Source organism: Aphelocoma coerulescens, chromosome 26 (genome assembly GCF_041296385.1).
Source record: "Aphelocoma coerulescens isolate FSJ_1873_10779 chromosome 26, UR_Acoe_1.0, whole genome shotgun sequence".
Classification (NCBI taxonomy): domain Eukaryota; kingdom Metazoa; phylum Chordata; class Aves; order Passeriformes; family Corvidae; genus Aphelocoma; species Aphelocoma coerulescens.
In genome coordinates this window covers 6088841-6115837 of record NC_091039.1, presented here as the reverse complement: position 1 = coordinate 6115837, position 26997 = coordinate 6088841, and the positions used below count along the sequence as shown (strand labels likewise).

Below are 26997 nucleotides of genomic sequence, written 5' to 3'. Positions count from 1 at the left end.
GCCGAGGGGAGCCGAGGGGAAGGATGACACATGTTCAGCCCAACCCAGCGGCAGAGCAGCCGGCGAGGCAGAGCCAATGGCTGCTTTTCATGCTCAGCGGGTGCGTCCACCTCCACCCCCCCTCGAGCCCTTAAGTTGCAGCTTTTAACTCCCTCGGTGTGCAGAGCAGAGATGCTGCTCAGCGGGAACAGAAGGCAGAGCCCGCTGCCAGGTAGCCAGCATGGACCCTGAGCCCGCCAGGGCCGGCTGCTGAGACAGGTACGTGCCTTCCGAGGCAGGGAGCCCAGAGCAATCACATTTGGGATGCAAACTCGGAGCAGACTTTAATTTTCCGGCAGGGGGAATCATGGAAATCTGGCTCCCTCGGAATGATTCATCCCCCCCCTTCCCCAGCGCCGCCACCTCCCCTCCTCCTGCGTGCTCTCCCCGTCCCTCCCAGCACCGACACTTTGCTGCGGTCTCTCCATCTGGGAGCCTTCATTTTGGGGGGTCTCGGTGCTCCCTGAGTGTGGCAAAATCGGGAATGGGGAGAGCAGCAGGGATGGGTGGGCTCCGCCGGCTGGGTGGGCTCCGGAGCCGGGGCACGGCCAGGTTGGCTCATTCCAGGGATCCCGGCTGGTGAATCCATCCCTGGGGAGCCAGGCGCGGCCAGGTTGGCTCATTCCAGGGATCCCAGCTGGTGAATCCATCCCTGGGAGCCCTGCTCAGCTCACGGGAGGATCCAGGGGCTGCCCCAAACGGGAGCTTCTCCCTGACACGTGTCTGGCACTCGCCGGGGAGTGAGGGAGGGGAGAGGCAGCGGTGAAACGGGGGCACGGCGGAGTTAAACTCCCCTCTCCGAGGGTTTAACGCTCAAAGAGGACCCTGACCCAGCGCTGGTTAATGTCACCTGTGTCCCCTGCCCTGGAGTGGTTTGGGGAAGGGGCAGGCAGAAGCCTGGCTCTGTTCCTGGCTGTGCAAAGCTCTTCGCTGTGCTGGGGGAGCTCCTCTCCTTCAGCTGCAGCGTATCCAAACTCCCGCTTGGAGGGTCCCAACACGCAGCTGGGAGGCACCAGAGGGAGGCGGAGGTGACACTGGTGCAACAAACCCCATGTCTGGTGGCAGAGGAAAGTGGCTCCTCTCTCGTTTCCCCGTGGGAGGTGTTTGGGGCTTGCTGCTCTCGGGATTTCAGTGTCATTTGCTCTCCCAGAGCTGTTTCTCCAGGCCTGTCAAGGGGAATTAGAAACATGGGAGCTGTGGGGATCCTGCAGGAGAATCTGTCTGCTGGGGATCCTGCAGGAGAATCTGTCTGCTGGGGAGCTTGGAAGAACTTTTGCGTTCTTGGGAAGAAGAGAGGAGCCGGCTGTGCACTCCCTGCACCCGGCTTTGCTCCCGACGGGCGCGGGGCAGGTGCTGGGCCAGGGCTGCTCTCGGCGGCCCCATTCCCCATTTCCACCCTCGGAGCTGATTCCTGTGTCTGTGTCTGTGCAAATGTTGTCCAACAAATCCTTCCTGGGGCTGATGCCATCAGGTGGCGCTTGGGAATAGGCAGCGTCGCCGCGGGAGTTTGGAGAGGGAACACTTGTTGCTGTGAGCTGCACATGGCACCGGGAATGGGGACAGGGCACACCCAGAGCCCTGTGACACAGGGAACAGGGACATCCAGAGATCCTGTGACACAGGGAACAGGGACATCGAGAGATCCTGTGACACAGGGAACAGGGACATGGGGCACCCAGAGCCCTGTGACACAGGGAACAGGGACATCCAGAGATGCTGTGACACAGGGAACAGGGACAGGGGACACCCAGAGCCCTGTGACACAGGGAACAGAGACATCGAGAGATCCTGTGACACAGGGAACAGGGACAGGGGACACCCAGAGCCCTGTGACACAGGGAACAGGGACATCCAGAGATGCTGTGACACAGGGAACAGGGACAGGGGACACCCAGAGATTTGCACATGGCACTGGGAACGGGGCAAGGGACACCCAGGGCCCCTGGTCACCCAGTCTCACACCCCCCAAGGTGACACAAAAAGGGAGAGAGGACCTCCAGTGGCACTGGGAGGGATGTGCGGAGCAGGCAGAGCTGTGAACGTGTCAGGATGAGCATGGAAAGCTTTTCCTCTCCGTTTTGGCACCGAAATCTTGATTTTAATTACAGCCCGTTTCAGATTTAGCCTTGTCTGGCGTGTGGCCTCAGCTCTGTCACCTCCCTGGCAGCTTTGTGCGAGTGGCTCCGTGTGACACAGGTCCCCAGAGGACCTGCCCCAGTTCCTGTGCAGCCTGGAGAGCTTTTGTCCTCTCGGGAGCACTTCCGTGGCCAGCCAGGGGTGCAGAGCAGAACGTTCCTCTCCTGTCCCAAAAACCTCGTGTGGGGCTGCCCCAACCCTTATAAAACCATCCTGAGCCATCCCAAAGGGCCGGGCAGGGCCGGGATTGGGAATCACCCATCCCAGGGCACTTGGTGAAGTTCCCCAGGAGAATCCAGACACAGCAAAGCAACTGCCAGGCCAGGAATGGCAGTGGGGACATGGAGTGAGGCACAGGTGCTGCCCAGACTCACCTGCTCCATGCCCAATCCCACCTCCATCAACCCCTGGGGCTCGGGAACAGCAGCCAGGACTGAGGCAGCTGGACACTGCCCAGCCTGGCTGTGTCCGTAGGGAGCTACTCCCCACTTCCAGGGGTCAGCGAGGGTTTGTCACCCCCAGGACACGGCCCAGGGCCCATCCCAGCCCTCCTTCCCTCAAGGATCACCCTCCCACCGAGCTCAAAGCCCAGGCAGCCTGAGAGGACAAAGAGCAGCATCGAAGCCGGTCATGCCGAGGGACACAGGCTGTTCCCAGAGATCCCAAATCCTGTAACATTTTTGCAGCTTGGCTGGAGTGCCCAGGGAGAGCTAAGGAAGGAAAGAGCTGCTCAAACTAAAGCAAGAGCATCCACCTCAGGGTTTGCATCCAGATTCACTCAGCTGCACCCGCTGCAGCTTCACATGGGGACAAAAATCACGGGCTGGGTCCCAGCTCGGGGACAGGACAAGGAGCGGGGACTCGAGCACAGCCTGGCTCGGCTCCCGCGGCTCTCCAGGACTGCCAGGAGCTCATCCCGGGGCTGGCAGAGCTGCAGCGGTGCCCGGGCTCTCCGTGGAGCCGCGGCTTGCAGCAGCAGCAGCCCCGGCTCCGGCGCAGGGGAGCACGTCCCCTGTTAATCAGCATTTAATTAAAGGACATGCTGACATTTGGAAATCAGAAACAAGTCTCCTGTGTGGGCTGCCTCTCTCTGCCGCTCTCCTCTTCTCTGAATCACTCCCTGACATTTTGCCAGATTAGGATGTGACTCCCTCTCCCTCTCTCTCTTTCCCCTTCCTTATAAAAATAAATTGAAAAGGAGATGCGGAGCCACCGCTGCTCCTCAGGGAGACGACGGAGGGGACGGGGGAAAGCTCCCGTGATTCCTGGGGCTGCAACGATGGGGCGGGAGGGAAGGACAGGGATGGGAACACCCCCGGAGCGTCGCCCCAGGCTGGGGACAGGAGGGCTGAGCCCTGGCTGAACTCACGGGGGGGACGCGACACCCCCGACCCCGCAGCCGGGGTACCCCCAGGAGGGACCCCTCTTTTCCCTCACATTTAGACCCACCGGCCGCCCACGTGCAGCCCCCTGGTGCCCCTCAACCCCCCACGCAGCCCCCACGTGTCCCCCCGTGCCCTCCGTGTCCCCCCTGTGTCCCCCCGTATTCCCCCGCGTCCCTCCGTGTCCCCTCCGTGAATCCCCCGGTGTCCCCCCCGGGTGTCCCCTTTTCCTCCGGTGCGGCTGAGCCGGGCCGGGCTCCGTGGGCCCGGGGGTCCCTTCCCTGTCCAGCCCGAGGTCCGGGGGTCCCCTGGCTCGTCCCCCCGCTCATCCCTGCAGCCCCCCTGCCTCCCACACCTTCTGCCGCGCTGAAACGGGGCCAGCGAGTCTGTTCAGCTGCTCGCCCATCCCCGAGCTGGGAAATGCAAACAGCAGCGAGCGCCGGGGGAGGGGGGGACTGGGGGGAACCCTCAGCGTTCGCTTCCCCTCGGCTGCTCATTTCAAACCTTCTTTCAAGCAGAAATTACTCCCATTAATCAGGAGCGGGAATGTGTTCGCAGCCCTGCAGATTTGGCAGCGCGGAATCAAATTCCATCAGGAGCAGCGGGAGGACGGGAGCGCGGCTCCGCTGCGCGCGGCCCGGCAGAGCCATTGCCCCGGGGAAATCGGAGCCCAGAGCTCCCCGAAATTCGTCTCCCCTTGAAAAAATGCCAGGAGATCTCCATGACAAACGAGCGCGAACGGAGGCAAACGCCCAGCGCGTCCTGCCAGGCTGGAGCTGCCCCAGGGCCGGCAGCTGCAGGGACAGGGACGCGGCACCACCAGGATCGGGGTCCCTAGAGTCACAATTCAGCTGCTGGGACAGTGGAGAGGAGCAGAACTTGAACAGATCGTTCATTAAAAGCTGACAGAAAGGAGGGGTGGGAGTGCTGTCCCAAATTGGGGTCCTCACCCCGCAGAAGTTGATCCACACACAGGGTTGGGGTGTTTGAGTTATTCGCTGTTGTCTGCAGAAAGGGTTTGGGGTGGGAAGGGACCTTAAAGCTCATCCAGTTCCACCTCTCCCACCTTCCCCTATCCCAGGCTGCTCCAAGCCTCGTCCAACCTGACCTTGGACACTTCCAGCGATCCAGGGGCAGCCACAGCTGCTCTGGGCACCCTGTGCCACCCTCACAGGGCACAATTCCTTCCCTGTATCCACCCGAAACTTCTCCTCTGTCAGGGAAGCCCCTCTCCTGCTCCCAGCAGCGCCGGGAGCTCGGAGCTGTCCCCACCTCCTGCCAGCACTCTCAGAGGTGCCCTGGGACACCCAGGAGCACCCTGGACAAGCCCAGCGAGGCAGAGCCGGGGCTGTGGGGCAGCAGCAGGTCTGGCACTGCTGGCACAGCACGGCAGAGAGGGGCAGGGGGCTCTGGGGGTCCTGGCTGGCCGCGGAGCCGGGCGCAGGTGCCGCAGCTGCCGCAGCCCTCCCTGCTGTGATAGAGGAGCTGCCGCTGCCGCTCCGAGGCGATTGCTCCTTTATTGGCTTATTTTTAGTTGCGCGGCCGCGTTGGGAGCGAGATGGATGGGGCTCGTCTCGCCTGCTGAGAGACTTTTGTTGCAGCAGGAGCCCGGGCACGAGGCGTGGAAACGGCCCTGGGGGAGCTTCCCAGGGCAGGGGGGACCACCAGACCCCCGTTCCCACCCCGGGAAAGGTCTGCAGGGTGAGCATGGAGGGGTCACGCCAGGCCTGAGGTCGGTTTGAGGGCTGCCTGCTGCCGGGCGGTTGCCCCAACCAGGCACCCCCAGTTGTGGTTGCTTCCAGCAGCACCTCCCGGCAAAACCCAAAGACCCCAAATCCAAATTCCAAGTCCAAAGGTGTGGTGGTCAGGGACGTGTCTGCCCTGAGGGTCTCCCATTCCAGGGTCTGTCCTCTCTCTGGCGGTTCTCGGGAGCAACCGGACAGCGGGAATGCTGCTGGCCTGGGAAGGGCTGATCCCTGGAGCTCCCCTGCAGGTGCCTTGCTCCGTGTGGGAGCTCTGATTGGAGCTGGCTTTGCAATCGGAGCGGGGTTGTGTGACTGCAACTGAGCAAAGAAGGCCTTCCTGGATGATTTTTTGTTCCCTGAACAACTCCTTCCTGCGGGGTTTTGCGGCAGGAGATTTGTTCTCTTGCCTGCAGATTTGATGGCAAAGGAAAAGGAAAACCCCCGGGGAGCCGGATGAGAAAAAGCGTGAACTCCTTTAAAAACCCAAGCGTGTGTGGACAGCCCGGGGCAATAATTGGGTGTGTCTGTGTCCCCTCAGCCCCCTGGGGACCCAAACTGGTGCCTGGCATGTCCCGTGCCCTCCCTGGTTGTGCAGCTCCTCCCGGCCTGGCGGGAGCTGTGGGCAGCCAGGCCAAGGGAATATTGATTGGTTTTACAGCGGAACCTGACAGAGCCTATTCCAGGGATGTAATGAAGACGGATGATCCCGTCCTCTCGCCCTGGTGCTGTGGGGAAAAGGCAAATTATTCGCTGCATCCTGGAGGGAGACTCCACAGCCGTCCATCCCTCGCTCCTGCGCCTCATCTCGCTCCCGCTGGTTCTCCCTTCTTTCCACCCTCATGGATCTCTGCCTTCCCGGCTCCCAGCGCTCCAGCCTCTCATCCCAGCACATGGATCTGGTGCTCAGGGGCTGGTCCAGACCATTGGGGTGAAGATTTCGCCGCTGGGATGAGCTGGGAGAGGAGTTGTTGTGGATGGAATTTCTCTTCCCAGGGTGGAAAGCTCTCCCACTCCAGAGTCGTGTTATGCACAGCCATAAAAACGAGTTTAAATGGTCAGGGTTTAAAAGAAAAAAAGGAACTTCACCTACGATCAGGTTTTTATTTCTCTTGTGGCTTTTACCCTTCAGGATTGGTGTTTTCAGGCTTTTCTCAGCAAACAAAAGAGTGGGAAATGCTGAAGTGTTCTTAGGTCAGAGCTGAGAATCCTCCAGGATCACAGGGGCTGGGGGAAGAAAGAGGAAAAAACCCAACTCCTGAAATGCACGAGGTGTGAAATCCCGAGGAATTTCAAAGGAAACATCCCTTCTACACCTCCAGGAATCTGAGGAGTCTCATCGCTCCATCAGACCCAAATCTCTTCACAGGCCTGGCATTCCAGGGATCCTCTGGAGCCCAGGGATCCTCCAGCAGCTCCCGCACTTCCAGCCGAGCTCCATCCTGGGAAAACACCCAGCAAACTCCTTTTAAAACCGTGTTTTGACACTCGGAGCCCGCTAAGGGATCTCTGCTCTTCCCATCAACATCCCGAGCTCCATCCAGCCAAGTTCTTGCAAGGGGACGAATAAATTCTTGTCAAACCAAGGGGGAAATCCTCCTGCAGCAAACACACGGCGCTTTCCCGGCCTCGTGAGCCCACTTGGATATTCATAGCACAGCAATTGCTCCTTTTCCTCAGCTCAGGGAACGAATTTCATCAGTAGTTCATCACCGCCGTGAGAGGAGAGCTGGGCACGGCTCTGGAGAGGCGAGGAAACCACAGCGCCCCGTAATTCTGAATTAAATACCCCAAGAATGAGGCACCGCAGGCACCTGCCTGCCCATCACGGGATGCAAAATCACAACAACGAACATTTTGGCGGCCTGGGGGACATTTTTGGGGTGGGGTGATTTGGGGGAAGAGCTTTGGGGGCAATCCCCAGGTGGCCAGGAGCGCATGCTGGCGTTCCACAGCCACCTTTTCCTGCTGCTCGCTGGCGAGTTCGGCTGAAAACATCTGGTCAAAGTTGAGCACCCGGGGCGAGGGGAAGTCGCTGCTCGTGGCAGGCCAGGCTGACAGTTCCTGTGAGATCAACGCCGCCGGCGTCATTCCTTGGTGAAAGCTCCCTCACAAAGGCAAGGAATGGAAGCAAATCTTACATGACACATTTATTTTTGTCGTCTATTTATTAGCTCAGAGCAAAAGTCCTGCTGCGCTGCATTATGGGGGATTATGCAAATGAGGGACATCAAGACAATTAAAAAAAAGCCCAAGTGAGCACAATGTCAGAGCGGAGCAGATGCTGGGAGACGGCTCAGCCCTCCCTGACCGCTCCTGGCCTGCCTGGACTTCCTGCTCCGGCAACCCCGTGCCCAGATCCAACATTGTCCCCCCAGTCCCAACGCTCCTGGCTTGTTGGACAACCCGAGCAGCTCATTAGGCCCATCAGTTAATGAGCTGCCCAGCACATCAAGGGGGATTCATCAGTTGTCCCATCCCTATTTAGGGGAAGGATGCGCAGGATGGACCCTGCTCCATCCTCACCCCATCCCGCGCCTCACCCCCACCCCCGCAGCCAAAATTAATGGCTAAAATTTGGATTTTGGGAGTTATTGAGAGGGCAGAGAGCAGGAGGGGTCCTTGCCCCCCTCCGGAGACCTCCCGTGTCCCCAGGGCAGAGCAGCCCCGCACCCGCTGTCCCGGCTCGGGGTGAGGTAATGCCGTGCTCAGGCGGCTCGGGCGCTGCCACGGGAGGAGGATCTGGCTCCCGAGCCCGGCTAAATCCCCGCTGAATCCCCCGTTGTTCCACTGACAGCCCGGGATTTGGGAGAGCTGAGGTGCAGGGACAGCAGCGAGCCGCGGAAAGGAACAACAACAAAAAAAAAAGGTCCCAAATCCGACTTGTCTTTGCTTTGCCAAGCACCTGAGGACTCGGGATGCGCGTTTGGGGTTTAATCCTGTCTGAACCCCTCTGGTTGGAGACGAAGGTGCTTAAGGCAGCTGAGGCGCAGGTCGAGAGCTGCACCCAGGGACAGCTCCTGCCCCAGCAGCTCCTGGAAGTGCGAAAACGCCGTTTTCCCCCAAAAGCCCCTGGAAGAGCGCGGGCAGTGCTCGCAGACAGGGAAAGACGCAGGGAAAGCCGCTTCCATCCTCACCCCGCTAATTAGACTCATTAGGGGAGGAATGCTGCCTCCGATTCCGAGCTAGCCCAGCTATTTTTAATTCCCCTGCCTGCTCAAAGCGCGCACCGGAGACCTCGGGTGGGCTTTTTTTTCCCGGAAAAGGGGATTTCTCCCCCCAGGTCAGAGGCTCTTTTGTGTCTGCTCGGCTGCGAGACGGGGCCGGAGACAAAGCAGGAAGGGGGAAAGCGGGAGAGAGGCGAACCGGGAAGAGCTGGGAAGAGCCGGGGAGAGCCGTGGAGAGAAGAGGAGAGGCGGCATCGCTGCCCGGGGCGGGGGGCAGCGGGGTCCGTGCCCTGGGTACCGCATCCGCCGTGCGGGGAATGGGAAACTGCCGGGGATGCGCGGCTCCGGCGGCGAGAGATGGAGAGCCAGGAGATAATTTATGCACCAGCTCGGCTCGGGGTTGCGGGCGGCCCGGCCCCAGCCGGGTGGGAGGGAGGGAGGCCTCTCCCCATCGCCCCTTCACCCGCCCCCTCCCGCCCCGCAGCCACACACAGCCTCACAATCCCCTTTACAATTAGGAAGACACCTATTCAGCACCGCTCGGGCAGCGCCGGGGCTTTTGTTCCTTCTCTTCTCCGCCGGCCGAGCTCTCCCCGGTGCCTCCGCTCGGCTCCGAGCAGCTCCCGGCGCCTCCTGAAGTTGCTTTGCAGGATCCCACCCCCCCAAAAAAAAAAAAAGAATCGCTGGAGTCCCGCGGGTGAGGCTGCGGGAGGAGAGAGGAGGGGGGAAGAAAAGCAGGAGGAAAAAAAAAGGAGGAAAAAAAGTAAGACGGCGTTTTTTTTCTCTCGCTTTCTTTGTCTGGAGCGTTGCCTGCAGGAGTTGCGTGCGTGAGGGCGAGTGGGGGCACCGGGGGAACGCTCAGCCCGCGGTGGGATCGGCGCTGAGCACACGCGGAGCACCCGCAGGCACCTGCATCCCCCCGCTCCCGGCTGCCTTTCCTGGGCAGCATCCCCGGGGATGCCAGCCTGGAGCATCCCAAAGCGATCCGAGCCCTCAGTCTGTGCCGAGAATGTGGGAATATATGGATTTAATTCTCTTGGCGGTGTTGTAGCCGAAGGGTGGCTGTGGCTTGCTGCGGCTCTGTTCTTGTGGAGGTATCTGGTGAGCTTGGGGAAAAATGAAATTGGCTTTGTTTTGGGTGAGAATAATCCCGAGCTGGTGAAAATTCATCTCCGTATGAATATCTGTGAGGTGTGTGTGTATATTCATGCTACATTCCCATTATTTATGTTGACGGAGAATTACAGGCAACACATGTTAAGGCAGTTATCAGTTAATTACACGTGAGCTCGTTAGCGGTTGGGTTCCGCCGGGGCTGGAATGGGTGTTCCCGTACCCGAATTTACGATTTAAGTTTTTTTGTCTCTCCCAGGTGAGGCGGGGGGTTCGCAGGTCTGGGCTCTGCGTGCGTGCGACCACTTTGGCATTGTTTATAGGGGGAACAAACCCCACGGAGCCTCTGCCTGGTGCAGAAGGTGCGTCTTGCTTTCTGAAGGGCAGAGAGCCGATCTGTCGCTGCCTGCGCCTGGCTGGATATCCCCGGATCCTGGAAGGATGCGGGAGGAAGTGGCCGGCAGGGCTGGGGGTGCTGCTGGAGCCGCATCCCAGTGATTCCTTCCTCTGGCTGCAAACTTGCAGCTCCAAGCCCCGAGCTGAGAGAGAGAGAGGGAGAGGGAGAGGGAGAGGGAGAGGGAGAGGGAGAGGGAGGCTCTCCGGGTCCTCTCCGATGAGGTAATCCCAAAGAAAGATAAGGGAAGCAGCTCGTGTATCAACCTGAGCGGTGATGTCAGCCAGAAGAAAGCAGATTAAGGACTTGGAGAGAGGAATTGCCGCGATTTTGGTGTCACCTGATTGCTGCTGTTCGTTCAGGTGTGTTGTGGTGCCGAAAACGAGGGGGTCCTGAGAGGTCTGGGCAGCCCAGATGGGTCCCAGTGGCTCGTGCAGGGATTTGGGGGCTGGTGTGGGGGCTCTGTGCGTGTGGTGTGGCGGTGCCTGGTGCTCTCACGCGTCTGGACTGCAAGACCCGCTCAGGTAAATGAGGATTTTTCCCTGCCAGCAGCTCCAGTGCCACTGAGGAGAGGGGAGGGGGACAGAAGCCCTGGGCCCCTCTCTGATGAGCGGGCTGGGAGTGCCCAGAGGGGCTCAGACAATGTCCCCTCCTGGTTTTTGTGTGTCCCCAGGGAGCGGTGGCAGACCTGCAGCAGCAGCAGGGCTGGGCTGGCTCCAGGCAGGGACAGCAGGCTCAGGGACAGGTGTGGGACACCCTCACACTGCCCCTATGGGTGTCCCCGTGGGGCTGGGCCGCGCTGCAGGTGTGGCTGTCCCTTGGGAGGGGACAGTGAGCCCCCAGTGCCCTGCCCAGGGGGGCGAGTGGGGAAGGGACCAGCTCCGGAGCGGCAAAGGGACACCGGCTCCGGGTGAATTCCTGCTCGTGCTGAGAGGTGCCACGTTGTGCCACGAGTCAGCAGAACAGGAGGAATTGCTGGGGACAGGGAACAACAGGGAGCAACAGGGAATAATGGGGTACAACAGGGAATAATGAGGAATCACAGGGAATAACAAGGAATAATAGAGAATAACAGGGAGCAACAGGGCCAGCAGTGGCCCCACATCTGCCTCCCCTTGGACCCAATGCTGAAGATGCACCCAGCACTCCGGCTGCCCAACAGCCTCTGGGATGGCCCCGCTCCCTCTCCATGTGCTGCCTCATTCCAGTCCCACATTTCCTACACGCATCACTTGCCTGTTGCACTGAGCTGCCCGAGACCTGGGGTCAGCCCGAGCTCGGCTGTCAGGAGCTTCCCTTTGCTCAGCACAACCCTGAAACCCCAAACCCAGAGCAAACCTGGCCCCTCAGCACCCAGACAGGGTCTCCCAAACCCTGGGAGAGCAGGAAAAGCTGCGTGAGGCTTGACACCCTCTGCCACTTCAGCTGCCCAGAGCACCAGTGCAAGAAAGGTTCTGGAGCCTCCCTTTTCCATGGGAGATGTTCCCCTAAAGGCAAAAAGTCATCATGACTTGGAGAACGAGGGATCCCTCACCAGGGACCGGCCCCTGAAGCACCCAGGGTGGCTCAGGGGCAGCTCCCCCATTCCTGCCAGAGCCAGGCCATTGACCCCACATCCCTGATGGAACCAGACCATCAATCCCTCATCCCTGCCAGGGCCAGACCATCGAGCCTGATCCAGATCCAGACCACTGACCCCCCCCCCCCCATCCCTGCCAGATCCAGACCACTGACTTGCCACAACTGATGGAACCAGACCATCAGTCCCCCATCCCTGCCTGATCCAAGCCACTGAGCCTGATCCAGACCATCAAGCTCCAATCCCTGCCTGATCCAAACCATCCCTCACCCGCCCTGCAGCTGCTCCAGCAAATCGAGACAGATTCCCCCCCAGCTCCTGCAGCCCAGAGTTAATTACAGCTGGGGCTGCAGGAGCTGAAATATCTGTGACCAGGAAGGTGCTAAAAGGCCCAGGAGGATCTTGTTAGCGAGGGCCTTACCTGGATTCCCAAGCTGCTGTTGCCGTCTCCTAATGGGCTCCATGGAAAAATTGATGGTGAGGGAGCAGGAGCAGATCTGGGTCATTATCTCGTCCCTTCCCTCTCTGCCTCTCCCATCCTTCCACCTGGAAATAAATCCGGAGGAATCGGTGCTCTGCAAAGGGCAGTGGGGCTGAGCAGAGGGATTTGGGATTTAGGCTGTGACCTGAGGCACACAAGTCACGATTTTGGGATCCTGGGGCCTCTCCAAGGGTCGGTTCCCTGCTCAGGATGGATTTGTTGGTTTGCAGAGCACCGAGGGGTCAAACAGAAATGAATTTACCCTGAATTATCCCAGCAAGCTGAGAAACGAAATCATTTAGGGTTGGAGGATACTTTGCTCGGTACAAACAAAAACCTTTCGCTGCATTTCCTGTCACCTAAAATAAGTCGTTGGGGGGAGAGGGAAGGAGGGCTGGAAGCGGCGTGCTGCTCCAGATGGAAAAGTGGGAAGGAGAGGTTGCAGCTCCTCCAGGCTGGTGTTGTGCCTGAAGCTGAGTGGCACAAACAAACTGGAGACACAAAATATCCCTCCTGGCCCAAAACTGTCCCAGGGGGAGCATTCCTGCAACCTCGGGCACCCATGGAAAAGCCACTCCTGTGGGACTGCCCGGTGTGGGGACAGCACTGTCCCCTCAGCACCTCTCCAGCCCCACTTTTCATACACAAATCCGATTCAGGGAAAGCCTGGAATGCCCACTGGAAAAGGAAAACATCTCCTGGGCTGCCAGGGGGCAACGCCTGCGCTCCTGGAGACGGGTGGGCAGGAGCATCCCAACGGGAATGAAGCGAAGTGCAAAAGCAGCCAGGAATGAAAGATCTCTTTTCCCTCCTCCAAACAAACCGGAGCAGTTCCACACTGGATTCTGTGCCCTGGAAGGAGCCTGTGGCTGTGTGTGCACCTGAAAAACCAGGAGCGGTTTGGCCCTTCCCAAAGTGGTTTTCCATGGCTGCATCCCGGGGAAGGGAGCCGGGCTCTGCCTGTGATGCTGCAGCTCTGCCTGTGCTGCTGCCATGGCTGCTGTGGCTGCAAACAGGGATTTATGGAGCACATTTCCCTGGAATGCCTCCATAAAGGTGTTGGAGATGCTGTGGTCTCACCCTCAGCTCCGCAGGGAAGCAGGGGAGCTCTGCTCTCCCGAGCTTTGCAGGATCTGGGGGGGTTCCTCAGCTTCCCTGGTCCCCCCTCCCCTCCCTGCTTTTTTATTCCTGGAAGATTTATCAGGAATTCTGCAAAGATTTGGGTTCTGTTCAAGCAGCTCTCAGTAGAAAATCAGGTGGTGATGAGGAAGCTGATTAAAACCCATAAATAACCCCGGAATCACCCCGTCCATGGGATGCGCAGGTGACAGACAACCGGCGCACCTTCAGCTGCACCACAAATGTTCCGGAGCCTCCCTTTTCCTTGGGAGATGTTCCCATGAAGCCATAAAGTCCGGGCATAATGACTCGGAGAACGAGGTAAGGGCTGGGAAATGACATTGTTACAATGACGAATATTCTCTAAATCCCCAATCCACGGTCCCGGGCGCCTCGGAAATGTGATTAGGAGATCTAATCTGGCTGTGCTGGAGCCACTTGTCAAGACAGCTTGCAAATGGATCGTTGCCCAAATTCTGACTCCCAAACTCCCCAAAATTCTGAGGGTTGATGTTTAAAAACCCACCAGGAATCGGGGCCTGATGGGGCACGAGCCGGTTCGGGCCTGGGGAGGGGGAGCTGCAGCTGATCCCCCAAAAGAGAGGCTGATTCCGCCTCCATGGGGATGCAACTGGTGTGGATCTCTGTGGAAAACACGGTGTTCCCGGCTCTGCTCTGGAGTGTCCGTCCATCTGTCTGTCCATCTGTCCATCCCAGTTCTCGGGGGGTTTTATTTGTGTCCACCCCACGGCGGGGACACAAACAGGCTCTGCCCATGTCCCCGGCTCTCCCCACTCCTGGGACACGGGCAGGGAGCTGGGAAAAGCAGGAATACGCCTTGGGAATGGTGCTGGGAGCCCTTGGCTCCATGGAGGATCCCTCCCGTGTTCTAATTCCGGGTGCCCTCATTTTGGGTGCTGCCGTGTGGTCACCCCAGGGGCCTCCCTGCTCCAGAGGCGATTCCCACACGAGCCCCTCTGGGTGCTGTGGGAGCCGCCAGGATTTCTGCAAATGAGCTGGAGAGGCAGGAGGGAGTGAGATTTCCAAAGGCACTCGAGCACTTTTGGGAAACTGGGATGGTTTCCGGGCAGGTTGTCAGAGCATCCCACGGGACTGGCAAAACCGGGATAAGCCCCCAGTGCCCCTGGATCCGCAGGGAGAGAGGCAGGGACCTGCTGAAGGCAGCAGAGCACTTTTTAAAGCACCGATCCGAGCGCTGAGAGTCTCCAAGGTGCGTTTGATGCCTCTTCCCAGGACTTCCAGGCTCATCCCGCTGGGAATGTGGTTCCAGAGCTTGTGCTGTTCAAGCATTGGCATTTTTGGGGCAGCCTGGCTGGGTTGAAAGCTGCGGGGTTTTTGTGAGAGTCCCCAAGCTCCCCCCGCGCCGTCGCCACCTCCGAACCTGCCCAAACCTCCCCCACCTCCCCCAAAGGAGCGCCTGGGACGAGGAGCACGGGGGAGGCTTTGAGCGTATCCAAGATACAGCGGATTTGGGCACCCTGTCAAATGTTCTCATTGTCTGACCCTTGTCCACACGCCAGTAAAACCCTTTGGGAAATTCCCCCTCCACCCAGCGCACCGGCTTTAATTACAGGAGAGGAATGCGCGGCGCAGAGCGCGGCTCCTCCCGCCCCTACGCTCGGCTGAGCACCGCGCGGACCCCCGAAAGTTTGGGATCTGCGAGGATGGAGGGGTTTGGGGGGGGGAGGGTTGCAGAGGAAAGGCAGAGAGGGAGGACAGGAGTGGGGTGAGCGCCGGGTGCGTGATGCCGGCGGGACATTTCCCGACGCCGCGGTGACGAGCGGGGGTTTGTCCCCGCCGTGCCGCGCTGGCAGCGGTGCCCGAGCAGCAGGACATGAGTAATGCCCATCCCACCGGGGGAGGGAGATCAAAGCACCGGAGCAGATACAAGAGGTTTCTGCTTCACAGACCAGAGCGGCTGCAGTTCAATAGCGCCTTTGTTAGCGGCCCTCCGGAGCCAGGGATGGAGAAATACCTGACCCCGCTCCCTCCCTCCCTCCCTCTCTCCCTCCCTCCTTCCCCGCTTCCCTCCCTCCCTCCGCTCCCAGCCCCTCGCGGCACAACCACCCCAGCCATGTGCCCGCGCAGCTCGGGGGTGCTGCGGTGGCAGCAAGAGAAAGGTTGGGGGGGGTCCAAAAGAGCCTCAGAGCAGCGGGGTGACCCCCCCCAAGCAGCGCTGGGCACCCCCAGCCCCGGGCATCCCCGCGGGGACCGGGGGAAGGAGAGGACGGTGATGCCAGCCCTGTCCCCGCCATGCCAGCCCTGTCCCCGCTGGCACCGGGCCCTTCCCGCGGAGACGGTGCCACGCTGCCAAAGGTGAGCTCAGCGCGCTCGGCCGGCGGCTCCGGGCAGTCCTGGGGTCCCTGCGGCGTGGAGAGGGGATGGTGGCACTGGGATGGACACGTGTCCTCGTGCTGCCATGCTGGGGACAGCAGCCTGTGCCCTGCCAGGTGCCACCTCCGTGGGAAGGCCTTGGGTGCCACAGGGCCACGTCCCAAAGAGCCGCGAAGGACAAATTGACAGACTCGCCCCCCGCGCAATGGGACTGGGGCTGATCCGTGGGGTTAGGGGTGGGTGAGTGCAGGGACCCATGTGGGGCTCCTGGCGTGCACCCCATAACTGGGGGCTTTCCCGAAAGATCTTCCCAGAGCGGCACCTGCTCCCAAGGATGGAATTTTGGGATCAAGTGACGCTCTGGAATAGCTCCATGTTTTGGGATACCAGGAGGGGACACCGTCCTGGGGAGGGGCTGGAGGGGACTGTGGCCGTGTCACAGGTGGGGGACACGGTGGCCCTTTCCCCTCACCATTCATGGGAAATAAAAGAGGGAAAACCTTGGGAAAATGCCAGTTCAGAGCCGCCCTGCGCTCCAGGAGTTCGGTTTGTAGGTCAAAGTCGTGTTCTTTTCTACTGCAAACCACAGCAAAATCCCTCCCTGCCTCCCGTCCTGGCGGCTGGGGCGTTTGAGAACCGGGATTTCCCAGGGATTCTGGGGAGTCTCCCACCCTGACCTCATCAGCCCCTGGCAATTAACAGCCGCTGATGAACGAGCCGAGCCGTGTCCTGGCAGGGGGAGGGAGCAAAGGCGGAGGCCAGAGCATTCCCAGGGACAACCTGCGCAGTTCTGGTGCCACCCAAGGAGCTCCCCCAGGTGCCCAGAGGCTTTTCCTGAAGAATCAGGGCCGTGTCCAGCTCTCGGCAGAGCTTCTGCCCCCTGAAACGCATCACCTTGTCCCGAGCGCCTGTTTTGTGGGTCCGGAGACGGAAACTCCCCCGAAAAGGCCCGGGGGGGAGCGAGGGGGGAAGCGGCCGCGGGGGAAGCGAGCGGGAGGAGGGTTGGCAGCCAGACCTTTCTTTGGGCCTTTGTCTGAGCCCACAAAGGCGGCTCTGTTGGATGAACCTGGCCGAGCACCCGCCGCCCCTGCAGCCAGGTGAGCTCTGGGGGCAGCGGGGCCACCACGGGGTTCAGATCCCGGTCCTGCTCAGCCAGCCCGGGCAATCCCCTGGTGGCCCTACATGTCAGATTTTCCAAACAGCTGCGCGGCAGGCTGCGGCTGCACCCCAAGGTGAGTGCTTCTCCCCAAAAATGGGATTTATCCCGCGGGCTCCAGCAGCTCCTGCTCGGAGAAGGATGCTGGATCTGCAGGTGGAAATTTGTGCTGCTCCATTTGCGGCCAGAGCGGCCGCCTGGGTTTTAACTCCAGGTTTGTCGGGTTCATTGGGATTCTGGGAAGCAGCACAGATGAGAGGATGCCAGGTGCTGACGGGGATGAGGTGGAGCCGTGGCCAGGACACCGGGTGAGGGGAAATCAACCATTCCACGGCTGCTCCCGGGGCACGCTGCAATTAATTCTGGCCATGGCACCGCGGCTTTTAAGCTGTCCCTGCAATCCCAGCTCCTCACAGCATCCAGGACGCGGGGTCCTCCTCTGGGGTCAGCTCCCTGCTGAGAGAGGGGAACATTCCAGGCTGGGATTGCTCCTTCCTGACCCCTGGGTAACCCAGGAGAAGCCACTCCGTAGTGCTGAGTGGGGTTTGGGGTGGGAACTCATCCTGGTTTTGGGGTTGTGGGGGAACCCACTCTGTTTTTGGGGCTGAGCTCCCGCTGGTCACAAGGAGGGAGGACAGCTTAGCCCAAAGAGTCACTTTTTCCCCCCATTCTCCTTTCCCTTCTCCCTCCCCTTTTCCCAAAGACTGCTGGCTTGTCCAGGGTAAGCCCTCTGCTGTGGTCTATGGCTTTTTATTCCTATGTGATTGCTTTCCCTAACTCATGTAGGGCGAAAAGCCATGGGCTACACAGAGGAGGGACTCCACCTTCCAGGCACCTCCGCACCGACTCCCCGAGCCCCTTTTGAGCCACTCAAATTTGTTTGGGGCCAAACACCGAGTGAAAGGGGGCATTGAAGCCTTGCAGGGCCTGAGCCAGAGGGATGGGGCAGAGGGAGGGGAGACAAAAGGGGCCGGGGGTGGTGGGGCCGGCCCCATTCAGCGGCGGCGAGGGAGCGGATTTTCTTTGGGATGGAGCTTTTCTCGCACGGTTCAAAGAGTCCCCACCTGCATCCCGGGGGACAAAAGCTCCGGGAAGAGGCCAAGGGCATTTCCAAGGGTGAATGGCATTTTCCAGGTGCTGGCAGCAGCCCTGTGCTCCCCTGAGAAGGGGGTTCAGAGAAGTTTGGGCACCTCCAGCCCCGTCTCCCACCACAGAGCCGGGGCCACCCAGTTTGTCCCCACAGCTCCCAGGAGGTCATGGCCTGGCCGGGGTCACGAGGGTGGTGAGGGGAGGTGGTGGCCAGGGGCACGTGAGGAGGATGGGTTTAGTTATAGGGCAGGGTTTGGCAAATTGGGACTTCTTAAATGTGCAAAGGTGAAGTTTTCTGGAGCCATGGGGCAGGAGAGGAGGGAGCTGCTGCAGATCCCACTGCCATGGACCCCATTCCTGCAGATCCCATGGCTTCAGTTCCCATTCCTGCAGATCCCACTGCCATGGACCCCATTCCTGCAGATCCCATCCCACCAACCCCATTCCTGCAGATCCCACGGCTTCAGACCCCATTCCTGCAGATCCCACCCCACAGACTCCACTCCCACAGGCCCCATCCCATTCCTGCAGCCCCCACCACCTCCACAGCCACCCCAACAACCTCCTGGGGTTCCACCCTCCCTTGCAGAGCAGGAAACGAGCAATTTCTCCCTCCTTCAGTTTTTTCTTTTCTCACTTCCTGAGCTTTGACTCATTTGGGTGTCAGCCTTTCAAGTTTATTTCACCAGCCTGGAATGCATCCTTAAAAATAATAGTCCTTGGAAAAAAAAAAAACAAAAAAAAAGGGGGAAAAAGCTGAGGTTCAGCTGTAATCCCATGACTCAAGGAGGTGTGGAAGGAAGAAAATGGTGAAATCCCATGAGTTCCGACAATGAAAGCGGGAGAGCTGGCACATAAATCATCCAAACCAAACACCATCCGTCAAAATGAAAGGAATTAAGCCAATCTCGCCGGGCTGTTTTAATTATTTTTTAATGAGGATTTGCTCATTCAGAAAATTCACCCGTGACAATGCCTGCCCCGAGCCATTCACGCCGGGCAGAGGGACACGCTTGGCTTGGCCCCTCCGCCCCCGCCCCTGGGAGCCTGGAATGAGGGTGCCGAGGCGGGGAGAGCAGGGCCAAGGAACCCAAACCTCCCCCGTTTTTGCCATTTTGCTTTGTTGCGACCCAAAGTGTTGTGGTGGGGAAGGAAAATCCTCTCGGGATGGTCCCCGCTGTCACCACGAGGATTCCTGGAATGGTTTGGTGGGAAGGGACCTTAAAGCTCATCCCATTCCATGGGCAGGGACACTTTCCACTGTCCCAGGGTGCTCCAAGCCCTATCCAACCTGGCCTTGGCCACCTCCAGGGATGGGACAGCCCCAAACACTGGCCCCTGTGGATATTTCCATGCCTACCATGGGCACAGCAGCTCCAGGCAGGAATGTGGGCAGCCTGTCTGTGCTCCTGGATCCCACAGCCTCGGGAATGGCTGTCGCTGCCTTTCATTGGATTGATTTTTCCTTTAGCAAGGCACGAATGAGGCTGGAAAGGAACGGAGGGAGCACGGCCGGTTGTGTGCAGCTGGGAGGGGAGGAAACGGGCTGGGCACGCTGGTGGGGGTGGCTGGTGGTCAGCAGCCAGGCCTGGCAACTTTGTGCCCAATCTCCTGGTGTTGTTTTCCAGCCTCAGGCCCCCCAGAGCTTTAACAGAGAGATTTGGAGAGATCTGAGTCGGGGTTTTCAGTCAGGGGCTCGCAGGAGCCCCGTCCCACAGATCCCACTGCCATGGACCCCATTCCTGCTGATCCCATCCCACCAAGCCCATCCTGCAGCTCTTGTCCCACAGACCCCGTCCTGCAGACCCCATTCCTGCTGATCCCATCCCACAGACCCCATCCCGTAGATCTTGTCCCACAGACCCCATCCTGCAGACCCCATTCCTGCTGATCCCACCCCACACACCCCATTCCTGCTGATCCCATCCCACAGACCCCATTCCTGCTGATCCCATCCCGCAGATCATGTCCCACAGACCCCATTCCTGCTCATCCCATCCCACAGACCCCATCCCAGATCTGGGTCCCCCGAGCGCCCCCTGAGCGTTCCCATGAAAGCGCTGCCGAGCAGAAAACCTTGGCAGAGCCCCTTGGAAAAGCTCCATCGTTCCGAGGAGGAGCTGCCAGCGCCAGGCGAGCTCCCAGCCCGGCTGGCATCACCTCCCGGGCACCTTTCGATTGGCGCGGCTCCGCCCGCACGGCTCCGAGCGCTGCCCGCGGCCAGGGCAGGGCTGGGCCACCTCCGCGGCTGCCCCGGCTGATGAAACATTCACGGCAGGGCGGAAGAAGCGGGATCGGGTGGGAATTTTCAAAGCATCTTCGCGAATTCGGCTGGTTCTGAACAGGCGCCCGGCGGACTCCCAGTTCATCCCAGCGCTGGGCTGAAAGCAGCTGGAGGAGGAGCGGCTCCGAGGCATTCCCGGGTAGTTCTGTGCCCAAAAACACCCGGCAAAGGCAAATTCTGGAGCAGCTGGACTCCTCCAGCACTCGCTGGTCCTTCCTGAGCTCCCAGGAGTGATGGTGGAGAGCAGGACAAGCACTAATTACAGATAATGAGTGAGGGAGGCATCCTCCGGCCGGGCTCCTGCCGGGCTCTGGAGCATCCCAAAACCGGGCGAGGCACGGGCTTGTCCTGCCTGGAGTGGGAATTACAGCCTCGTGTCCCGGCACGGAGCCCCTGCGCTGCCACATCAGCCCCTGGGCATCCCTGGGGGGCACCAGCCCAAATTCTGCCTCGGGAATGTGCAGGGACAGGGCGCTAGCTCCCAAATTCCGCCAGGGATTGGGATGGGGAGTGCAGGGAAGCAGCAGCACCTCCCTGCTGGGTCACCCAGCCCCGCGGCTGCCGGTGCCAGGGGATAATTGGGGGAAGCGTGCCAATTATGAATATTTTAATTACAGCCAGATGATAATGAACCGAAAAGCTGAGGTTTTTAATCAAAGCTGTGGCAGCACCCGGCCCTGTGAGACACCCAGTGCCCTCCCTGGGAGGGTTGGTGCTCACATGGGATCTTCCAGGCAGGGAATGATGCTCAGCAGGAGCCTGGGAGGGTTTGAAGTTCAACCCTGGCTCGGGATGCCCGGAGAGGAGGAACCAGGACGTGAAAATCCACATTAAATCCCAAATCCTCGACCCAAGCCATGCCTGGGTTTGATCCATGCCTGGATGTGAGGTGTTATTGTTGGATATTTTGCCTCAGAGGGTTCAGTTCCTCGAGTGCTGATCTCACCCCAAATCCAGGCTTTTGGGAAAAGCTGGGGAGCTGGAGGAAGGTTTGCACTGACAATTCACCGGCGGGACAAAAAGAAACGAGACCTAAAGGACACAAATCCTGGAATTATTTACCCAGCTCTGCCCTGGCTGGGGAATTACGGCTGCACCAGTTGTGCCACCTTCTTCTTCCTCCTCCTCCTCCTCCCGGCTGCCTGGGAATGGTTATTTAGGAACTGGTGAGGCCACCGGTGCTGAGTCAGCCTCGAGCTAATGAACACCCCGGCTGCCCATTTGAAATTTATTGCACCTATTAATTACAACCATTAGCTGCAGCCAGTGAAATTTTTATAATGAGGACCCTGGCGACTTTGCCTTGCTAGCAGCAAATTAACTGTGTGGGGGGAAAGAATCAATGGGATCAGCAGACTTTACAGAAGCGATGTTTTAATTAGCGATTCTCTGCAAACATGCCAGGCAACATCTTCTCCCTTCATTATCTCCCCTTAAAGGGATGGTGCTGCTTTTCAGGTCGGTTTTATCCCCTCCTCTGGCTCCTCTGTTGTTGGGTTTTTAAAGCTCTGCTGCTCATTAGGGAAGCAGCTTTGAAGTGGGGTTTGGCTTAGGACTGGTTGTAAGCAGAGAAGTGTCCGAGGTTTTTTTTTTGGGGGGGGGGGAAAATTAAAAAGCCAGGCTAGGAAATAATGAGTTTGAAAGCTTGGCTGGAAAAATGCTAAATTGGATGGATTTGGGGGCTGGGAGGAGGAGGACGAGGAGTGTGGGAAAGGGGTTGAGTCCACACAGGGAGAGGATGCCCCAACAGAGAGTTCTGGGATGCAGGAGCTGAACTTTGGATGCTGAAAAACCAAAAGGAACAAGAATCCCAGGCAAAGGTCCGTGCGTGGAGCATCCCCATCACCCAGAGAAGCCCAGGATTCAGGAGGGAATCCCTGCAAGCCCCAGCTGTGACTCTTTCAAGGGTGTTTTCCTCAGTGGCTTTTAGAAAGCCAGGCTGGTGATCCCCAAATCATCAGTCCTTCCTAAAAATCGTGGCTGTGGGTATGGGTGGACTGGTTATTGCGAAAGGCAAATGAAACGAGATTTTTTTTCTCCATTTCATCACAAATAATCCAATTCCATTCGGCTCCCTGCAAAAAGTACAGCCCCGATTTCCATTGCAAATGATCTCCTTTCCCGAGGAACGCGCCCGGCACGCCCGCGGCAAAGGCAGCTCTGAAATCCGGGGGTTCAAACGCAAAACTTGTTGTTTTTTCCAACCGATTCGCTAAAAAGTCAACTCAAGGGTGTCTCCCAGAAGTAGGAGAGCTGAGGGAGAGGGAGGAAAAACAGCTGGAATGAAAGATCCCGGTGCCTGAGCATCCCAACCCGGGGGCTGACGGCCACTGGTGTCACCTGGGAGTGTCCCTGCAGTGAGGCTGTGCCGAGCCATCCCTGCTCTCCTTCCCTCCTAAACCTGCTCCTGGTGCCAGGAGCTTTCCCGAATGCCTGGCAAATCCCAGGGAAATGGGAATTGCTGGGTTAAGGAACAGACTCGGTCCAGCTGCTTCAGAAAGATATTTTTCCGGGCTCAGGGAAAGTGACATTATTAAAGTGAGCATGCTGATTGCAGACAGCTCCCAATTCATCACTGTGACAGTGACAAACACGGCCCGCGGTGATGCAGTTGACTAAAGAGAATTCTCCAGCTTTACATTTTTAATGCTCCGCGCATTTTCTCGGCTGCAGCCGAGTTTTATCCCGAGGATCTTCTCCCTTGAATGGAAAGGGCAGCGCGGGGCTGGGGTGCCTGCCCGGCCCTTGCAAATCAGCCAGGGCTTCTGTCAGCGCTGCCCGAGCCAGTCCATTTAATTTTTTTAATTATTCCTTGCTCCTCCAGGATCCCTTTTTCCACCTTTTCAAGAGGAACAGGAGCGTCGGCCTCAGCTGGGCTGCCTCCATTCTCCGGGGCTCATTCATCATTGTCCCCTGCCTGAATGGGAGGCAGAGGGTCAGCCTGAAAAGCCCGCGCGCTACAAGCCCCTCTAAATATCTCAATAGGTCCCTAATGGGGTCCCAGCCAGACCCCCCAGGCTCTCGGGGTGGTTTTGTGTCTGCACGGAGGGGGAGGACGGGCACGGGGGGGATGTGAGGTGGCACAGGGCACCCCTGGGGACCACCCTGGGAGGTCTGGGGGGGGGTGGGGGGTGATTCTGGACAGCGTTAAACACCCCCGGAGCAAGGAAAGCATCGGCCAGACCGGGCTTAGGCAGCGCTGGAGCAGCCCCCACAGCTCTCCCTGTTCCCACCTCCCCTTCCCCGCTCCAGCTGGAGCCGCGCGTTCCCGGGAGGCCGCGGGGGTGGGAGGTGAGCGGCCCCCCCGGCCCCCGCGGGCCCCCCGGCCCCAGCCGCTCCCTCCGAATTCCCATCCCGGCGCTGGCGAACACAAAAAGCGGCCGCACAAAGAGGGGACGCCGGGACCCGCCGCGGTGCGGGGAAGCCATTCAGAGCGGGGCGCTCATTAGAGGGGCGGCCGTGGGGATTTGTGAGCTCCAGAGGTGGCCTGATTGAATTTGGGAGCCCCCAGACAGGTACCCAGATGGCCGCGGACGGCAGGAGGGAATTAAAGGGGATGTTTCGGGCTTTGTGCTGCAGCTGGGCCCCTTGGAAAGGGGGAGAAGGGGAAGGCAGGGATGTGGCATCGCCCCCCGGCACTGTCACCGCTGTCACCGACGGGGCTCCACCTGCTCTGGCTGCTTCATTTCCTCCCACTTGGCCCTGCTGGGAATTAGGGCTGCTCCAAACTCTGACAGGGTTGTGGGATGGGGAGCCCCAAACAGTGCCCCAAACCCTGCGAGCTCATCCCAGTCCACAGAGGGTAAACTGAGGCTCCGAGTGCTCCCTGTCCGTGCTGGTGTTGATGGGAACTGATCCCAAATCCAGACTCTCCCTGAGCACCAGCACTGCCCCTTCTGGGGCAAAACCATCTGCAAACTGCACAGAAGGTTATCCAGGGAAGCTTCCACCCCTGGCAGTGTCCAGGGCCAGGCTGGATGGGGGCTTGGAGCACCCTGGGGTGGTGGAAGGTGTCCCTGCCCATGGCAGGAGTGGCACTGGGTGGGCTTTAAGGTCACTTCCAACCCAAACCAGTCTGGGATTCTGTGATTTGATGAAAAGCTCCGAATTCAAGCAGGGAGCGAGTGAAGATTTCTCTTCAGACAGCATTTCTGTGAGGATTTGTTATTTATTTAAAACCTCCCAGCCTTGCATTTGCATAATTACATTTTGCAGCTGTTGGGCCGTGGCGTGGGCTGGGCTTTGGGGCATTATTTTATCTGCTGGAAAACGGACACAAAGAGAGGGAATTCGGTCCCAGCTGAGCCCCTTTGTGCCGGCACCGCCGGTGCTGCCCCTGTGCCGGGGTAACCCCAGGGATCCTCAGCTCCACGGGCACCGGGAGATGCAATCCCGCTGCTCCCTGCTGGCCAGAGAGGGGCTGGGGGGCGAGTTTGGGTCTCCACGGGTTTGGCGGGGTGGGGAATTTGGGAGAGAGTGGCAGGGGAAGGGGAAGGGGAAAGGGGAAGGGGAAGGGGAAAGGGGAAGGGGAAGGGGAAAGGGGAAGGGGAAGGGGAAGGGGAAGGGGAAGGGGAAGGGAGAGGGAGAGGGAAAGGGAAAGGGAAAGGGAAAGGGAAAGGGAAAGGGAAAGGGAAAGGGAAAGGGAAAGGGAAAGGGAAAGGGAAAGGGAGAGGCTGAAGATGGATGAGATGTGTCCCGCTCCAGGGTGATGTCCCAGTTTTATGTCCCAGATTTGGGATTTGGGGCTCTGCTCTCCACCCTCCCTCCTGCCCGTGCACTCCCAGCTGCCGCCCTGACTCCTCTCCCTGTCCCCATCCAGGTCTCCCGGGGTCGCTCCCGAGCCTCTCCTGCTCCGGGGGATGCCCCAGTTCACCTTCGCCTGTTTCTGTGGCCTCCACGGCTTCTGCAAGATGAAGAGGAAGAAGGAAGAGGCCAGCGGGGGGCAGGAGACGGCCGTGTGAGGAGCAGCCCGGGACCCCATTCCTGTCCCCTCGGTACGCCGGGACTGCCGGGGGGACTGCGGGTGCCTCCTTCTCGTCACCTCCCCGGCGGTGTCACCTCTGCCTGCCCTGTCTGGGAGGGTCTCGGGGGGCTCAGGGGCTGATCCAAAGTGTCTGGGATGGTGCTTGGCAGAGAAGAGGAGCTGAGCAGTCAGGGGCTGGGGGAGAACGGGGGGAGCTGCTTCATCTGCTCATTCATCCCGCGGGTTCTCCATTTATCCCACAGATTCCCTCATTTATGGCGGATTCTCTCATTTATCGCGGATTCTCTCATTTCCTCTCCCCAGGAAGGCCAGGGAAGAGCCAAAGCCCGGGAATGACCTCGCCGAGGATGTCACCCAGGTCCTGGTGCTGGAATTGTCCTGGTGAATGAGGGATCCTGGTGCTGGAGATGTCCTAGTGGATAAGGGATCCTGGTGGATAAGGGATCCTGGTGCTAGAGGGATCCTGGTGGATACGGGATCCTGGTGGATACGGGATCCTGGTGCTGGAGGGATCCTGGTGCTGGAGGGATCCTGCCCGGCCCCGGTGGAAGCTGCGGGAAAGTTCGTGCACTCAGCTGGAAGGCCATGAGCAGCGGCTGCAGGAGGAAAGCCAGGGGAAAGCTGCAGCCTGAGCTCCTCATCCTCTACCACATTCCTAAAGCTTCTGCTGGAGAGGGGAAAAAGGAGCTGAATATCACCCTGGAGATCCCGAGGCAGACATTCCCCAGCAGGACAGAATTCCAGCCAGCTCCACCTGGAGCACTGGACTCACCACGGGCTCTGCTTGCTCCAGGCAGGGCAATTCCTGCATCCAAGGAATGGATCCTGCAGCCAAGAGAAAAAACAAACAAACAACAACAACAAAAAACCCTTTAAAATGTTTTTTCCCCAGAAATCACCCGGTCAAAGCTGCCCTTTCTCCCTGCCATGGGCAGGATTTTCTTCCAGCTGCTTCCAGTCTTCCTGTGGTCCAAAACAATTTGCGACTGCCCCAAAACTCAGCGTTTTTCCAAATGTTATTGCAAGGACAAGGCCCAGGCAGCTCCAGGTAAGCCCAGGGAAGCTCCCGTTGCTTTGGGAAAACGCTGACTTTGTCTGCTCCTATTTTTGCACGTCAGCAGATCCTCCCGAATTCCACCTTGGCATCCCCAGCGCTGCCCTTGGCGAGGACCTTCAGGATCAGCTCTGGGCCAAACAGAAATCCGAGGAAGTTGGCGGAACTCACAGAGCATTTCCTGAATGTAACTTCGTTTTTGCACAAGGATTCCTGGTGGCCACACGAGCGATGCATTTAAAGACTTAATTTGGGGTTAATCTGGAGTTTATCACAAGTGTAAAGATGAGGGTGGAATTCCAGCCTTGTTTTCTTCCAGGATAAATCCAGAGGGACAGCCTGACACTGAGACACATAGAAAAATATTAATTATGCAGAAATGACCTTGGACTGGCTCCCAACCCTCCGATTTTTCCTGTTTCTCCAGGTTTTTCCTATGCAAGAACACACAAAAAACCAGCAAAACCAAAGCCAGGCTCATAGCAGGTCCTGACTCCACAAAGCCCTACTTAAACCTGAGGCTTTGCTCCAGGATTTTGCTCCACCCCATCAATTTTCCTGATTCCAGCCTGCATCGATCCTTGGAAAAGAGGGAAAGGCACAGAACCATCCTCGAGCCTCTCCCTCCTGCTGCCCGAGATGGATCAAAGAATTAAATCTCTTTTTATTGTCCTTTTTTTTTTTTTTTTTTTTTTAATCCCAGCTGCCCGGATTTCATCGGGAAGGGACTCCTGAGATGTTCCTCGGGAATCTCCCGGCCCCAGGAGCCATAGGAATCCGTACTGTACATCTATTTTTCGGGGATTGGGTTTTTTTTGGGGGGGGGGGGGAATAACCGTGGCATTTGTAAATAAGCACGGGCGTCTTCCACGCACAGAGCAGAGCGCTTCCTATCGGAATTCCTATGCCAGAGGAAGAAATAA

General features: G+C 58.9%; 1 protein-coding gene across 2 annotated transcripts; it reads left to right on the top strand.

The window, feature by feature from the left end:
* Positions 1-174: 174 nt before the first annotated feature.
* On the top strand, positions 175-26997 carry BLACAT1 (BLACAT1 overlapping LEMD1 locus). 2 transcript variants are annotated; one of them, XM_068995761.1, is made up of 3 exons: positions 175-258; positions 24856-25030; positions 25324-26997. In XM_068995761.1, exon 2 carries the CDS (start codon positions 24896-24898, stop codon positions 24995-24997), a length of 102 nt encoding a protein of 33 aa, XP_068851862.1. In that variant the 5' UTR covers positions 175-258; positions 24856-24895; the 3' UTR covers positions 24998-25030; positions 25324-26997. The 2 variants fall into 2 exon arrangements, with proteins under 2 accessions (XP_068851862.1, XP_068851863.1); XM_068995762.1 differs by lacking the exon at positions 175-258 and adding an exon at positions 15422-15489.

What these genes read in the sequence shown, in the direction of transcription:
- BLACAT1 (XM_068995761.1), top strand. Translation starts at nt 24,896, where the DNA reads ATGCCCCAGTTCACCTTCGCCTGTTTCTGTGGCCTCCACGGCTTCTGC.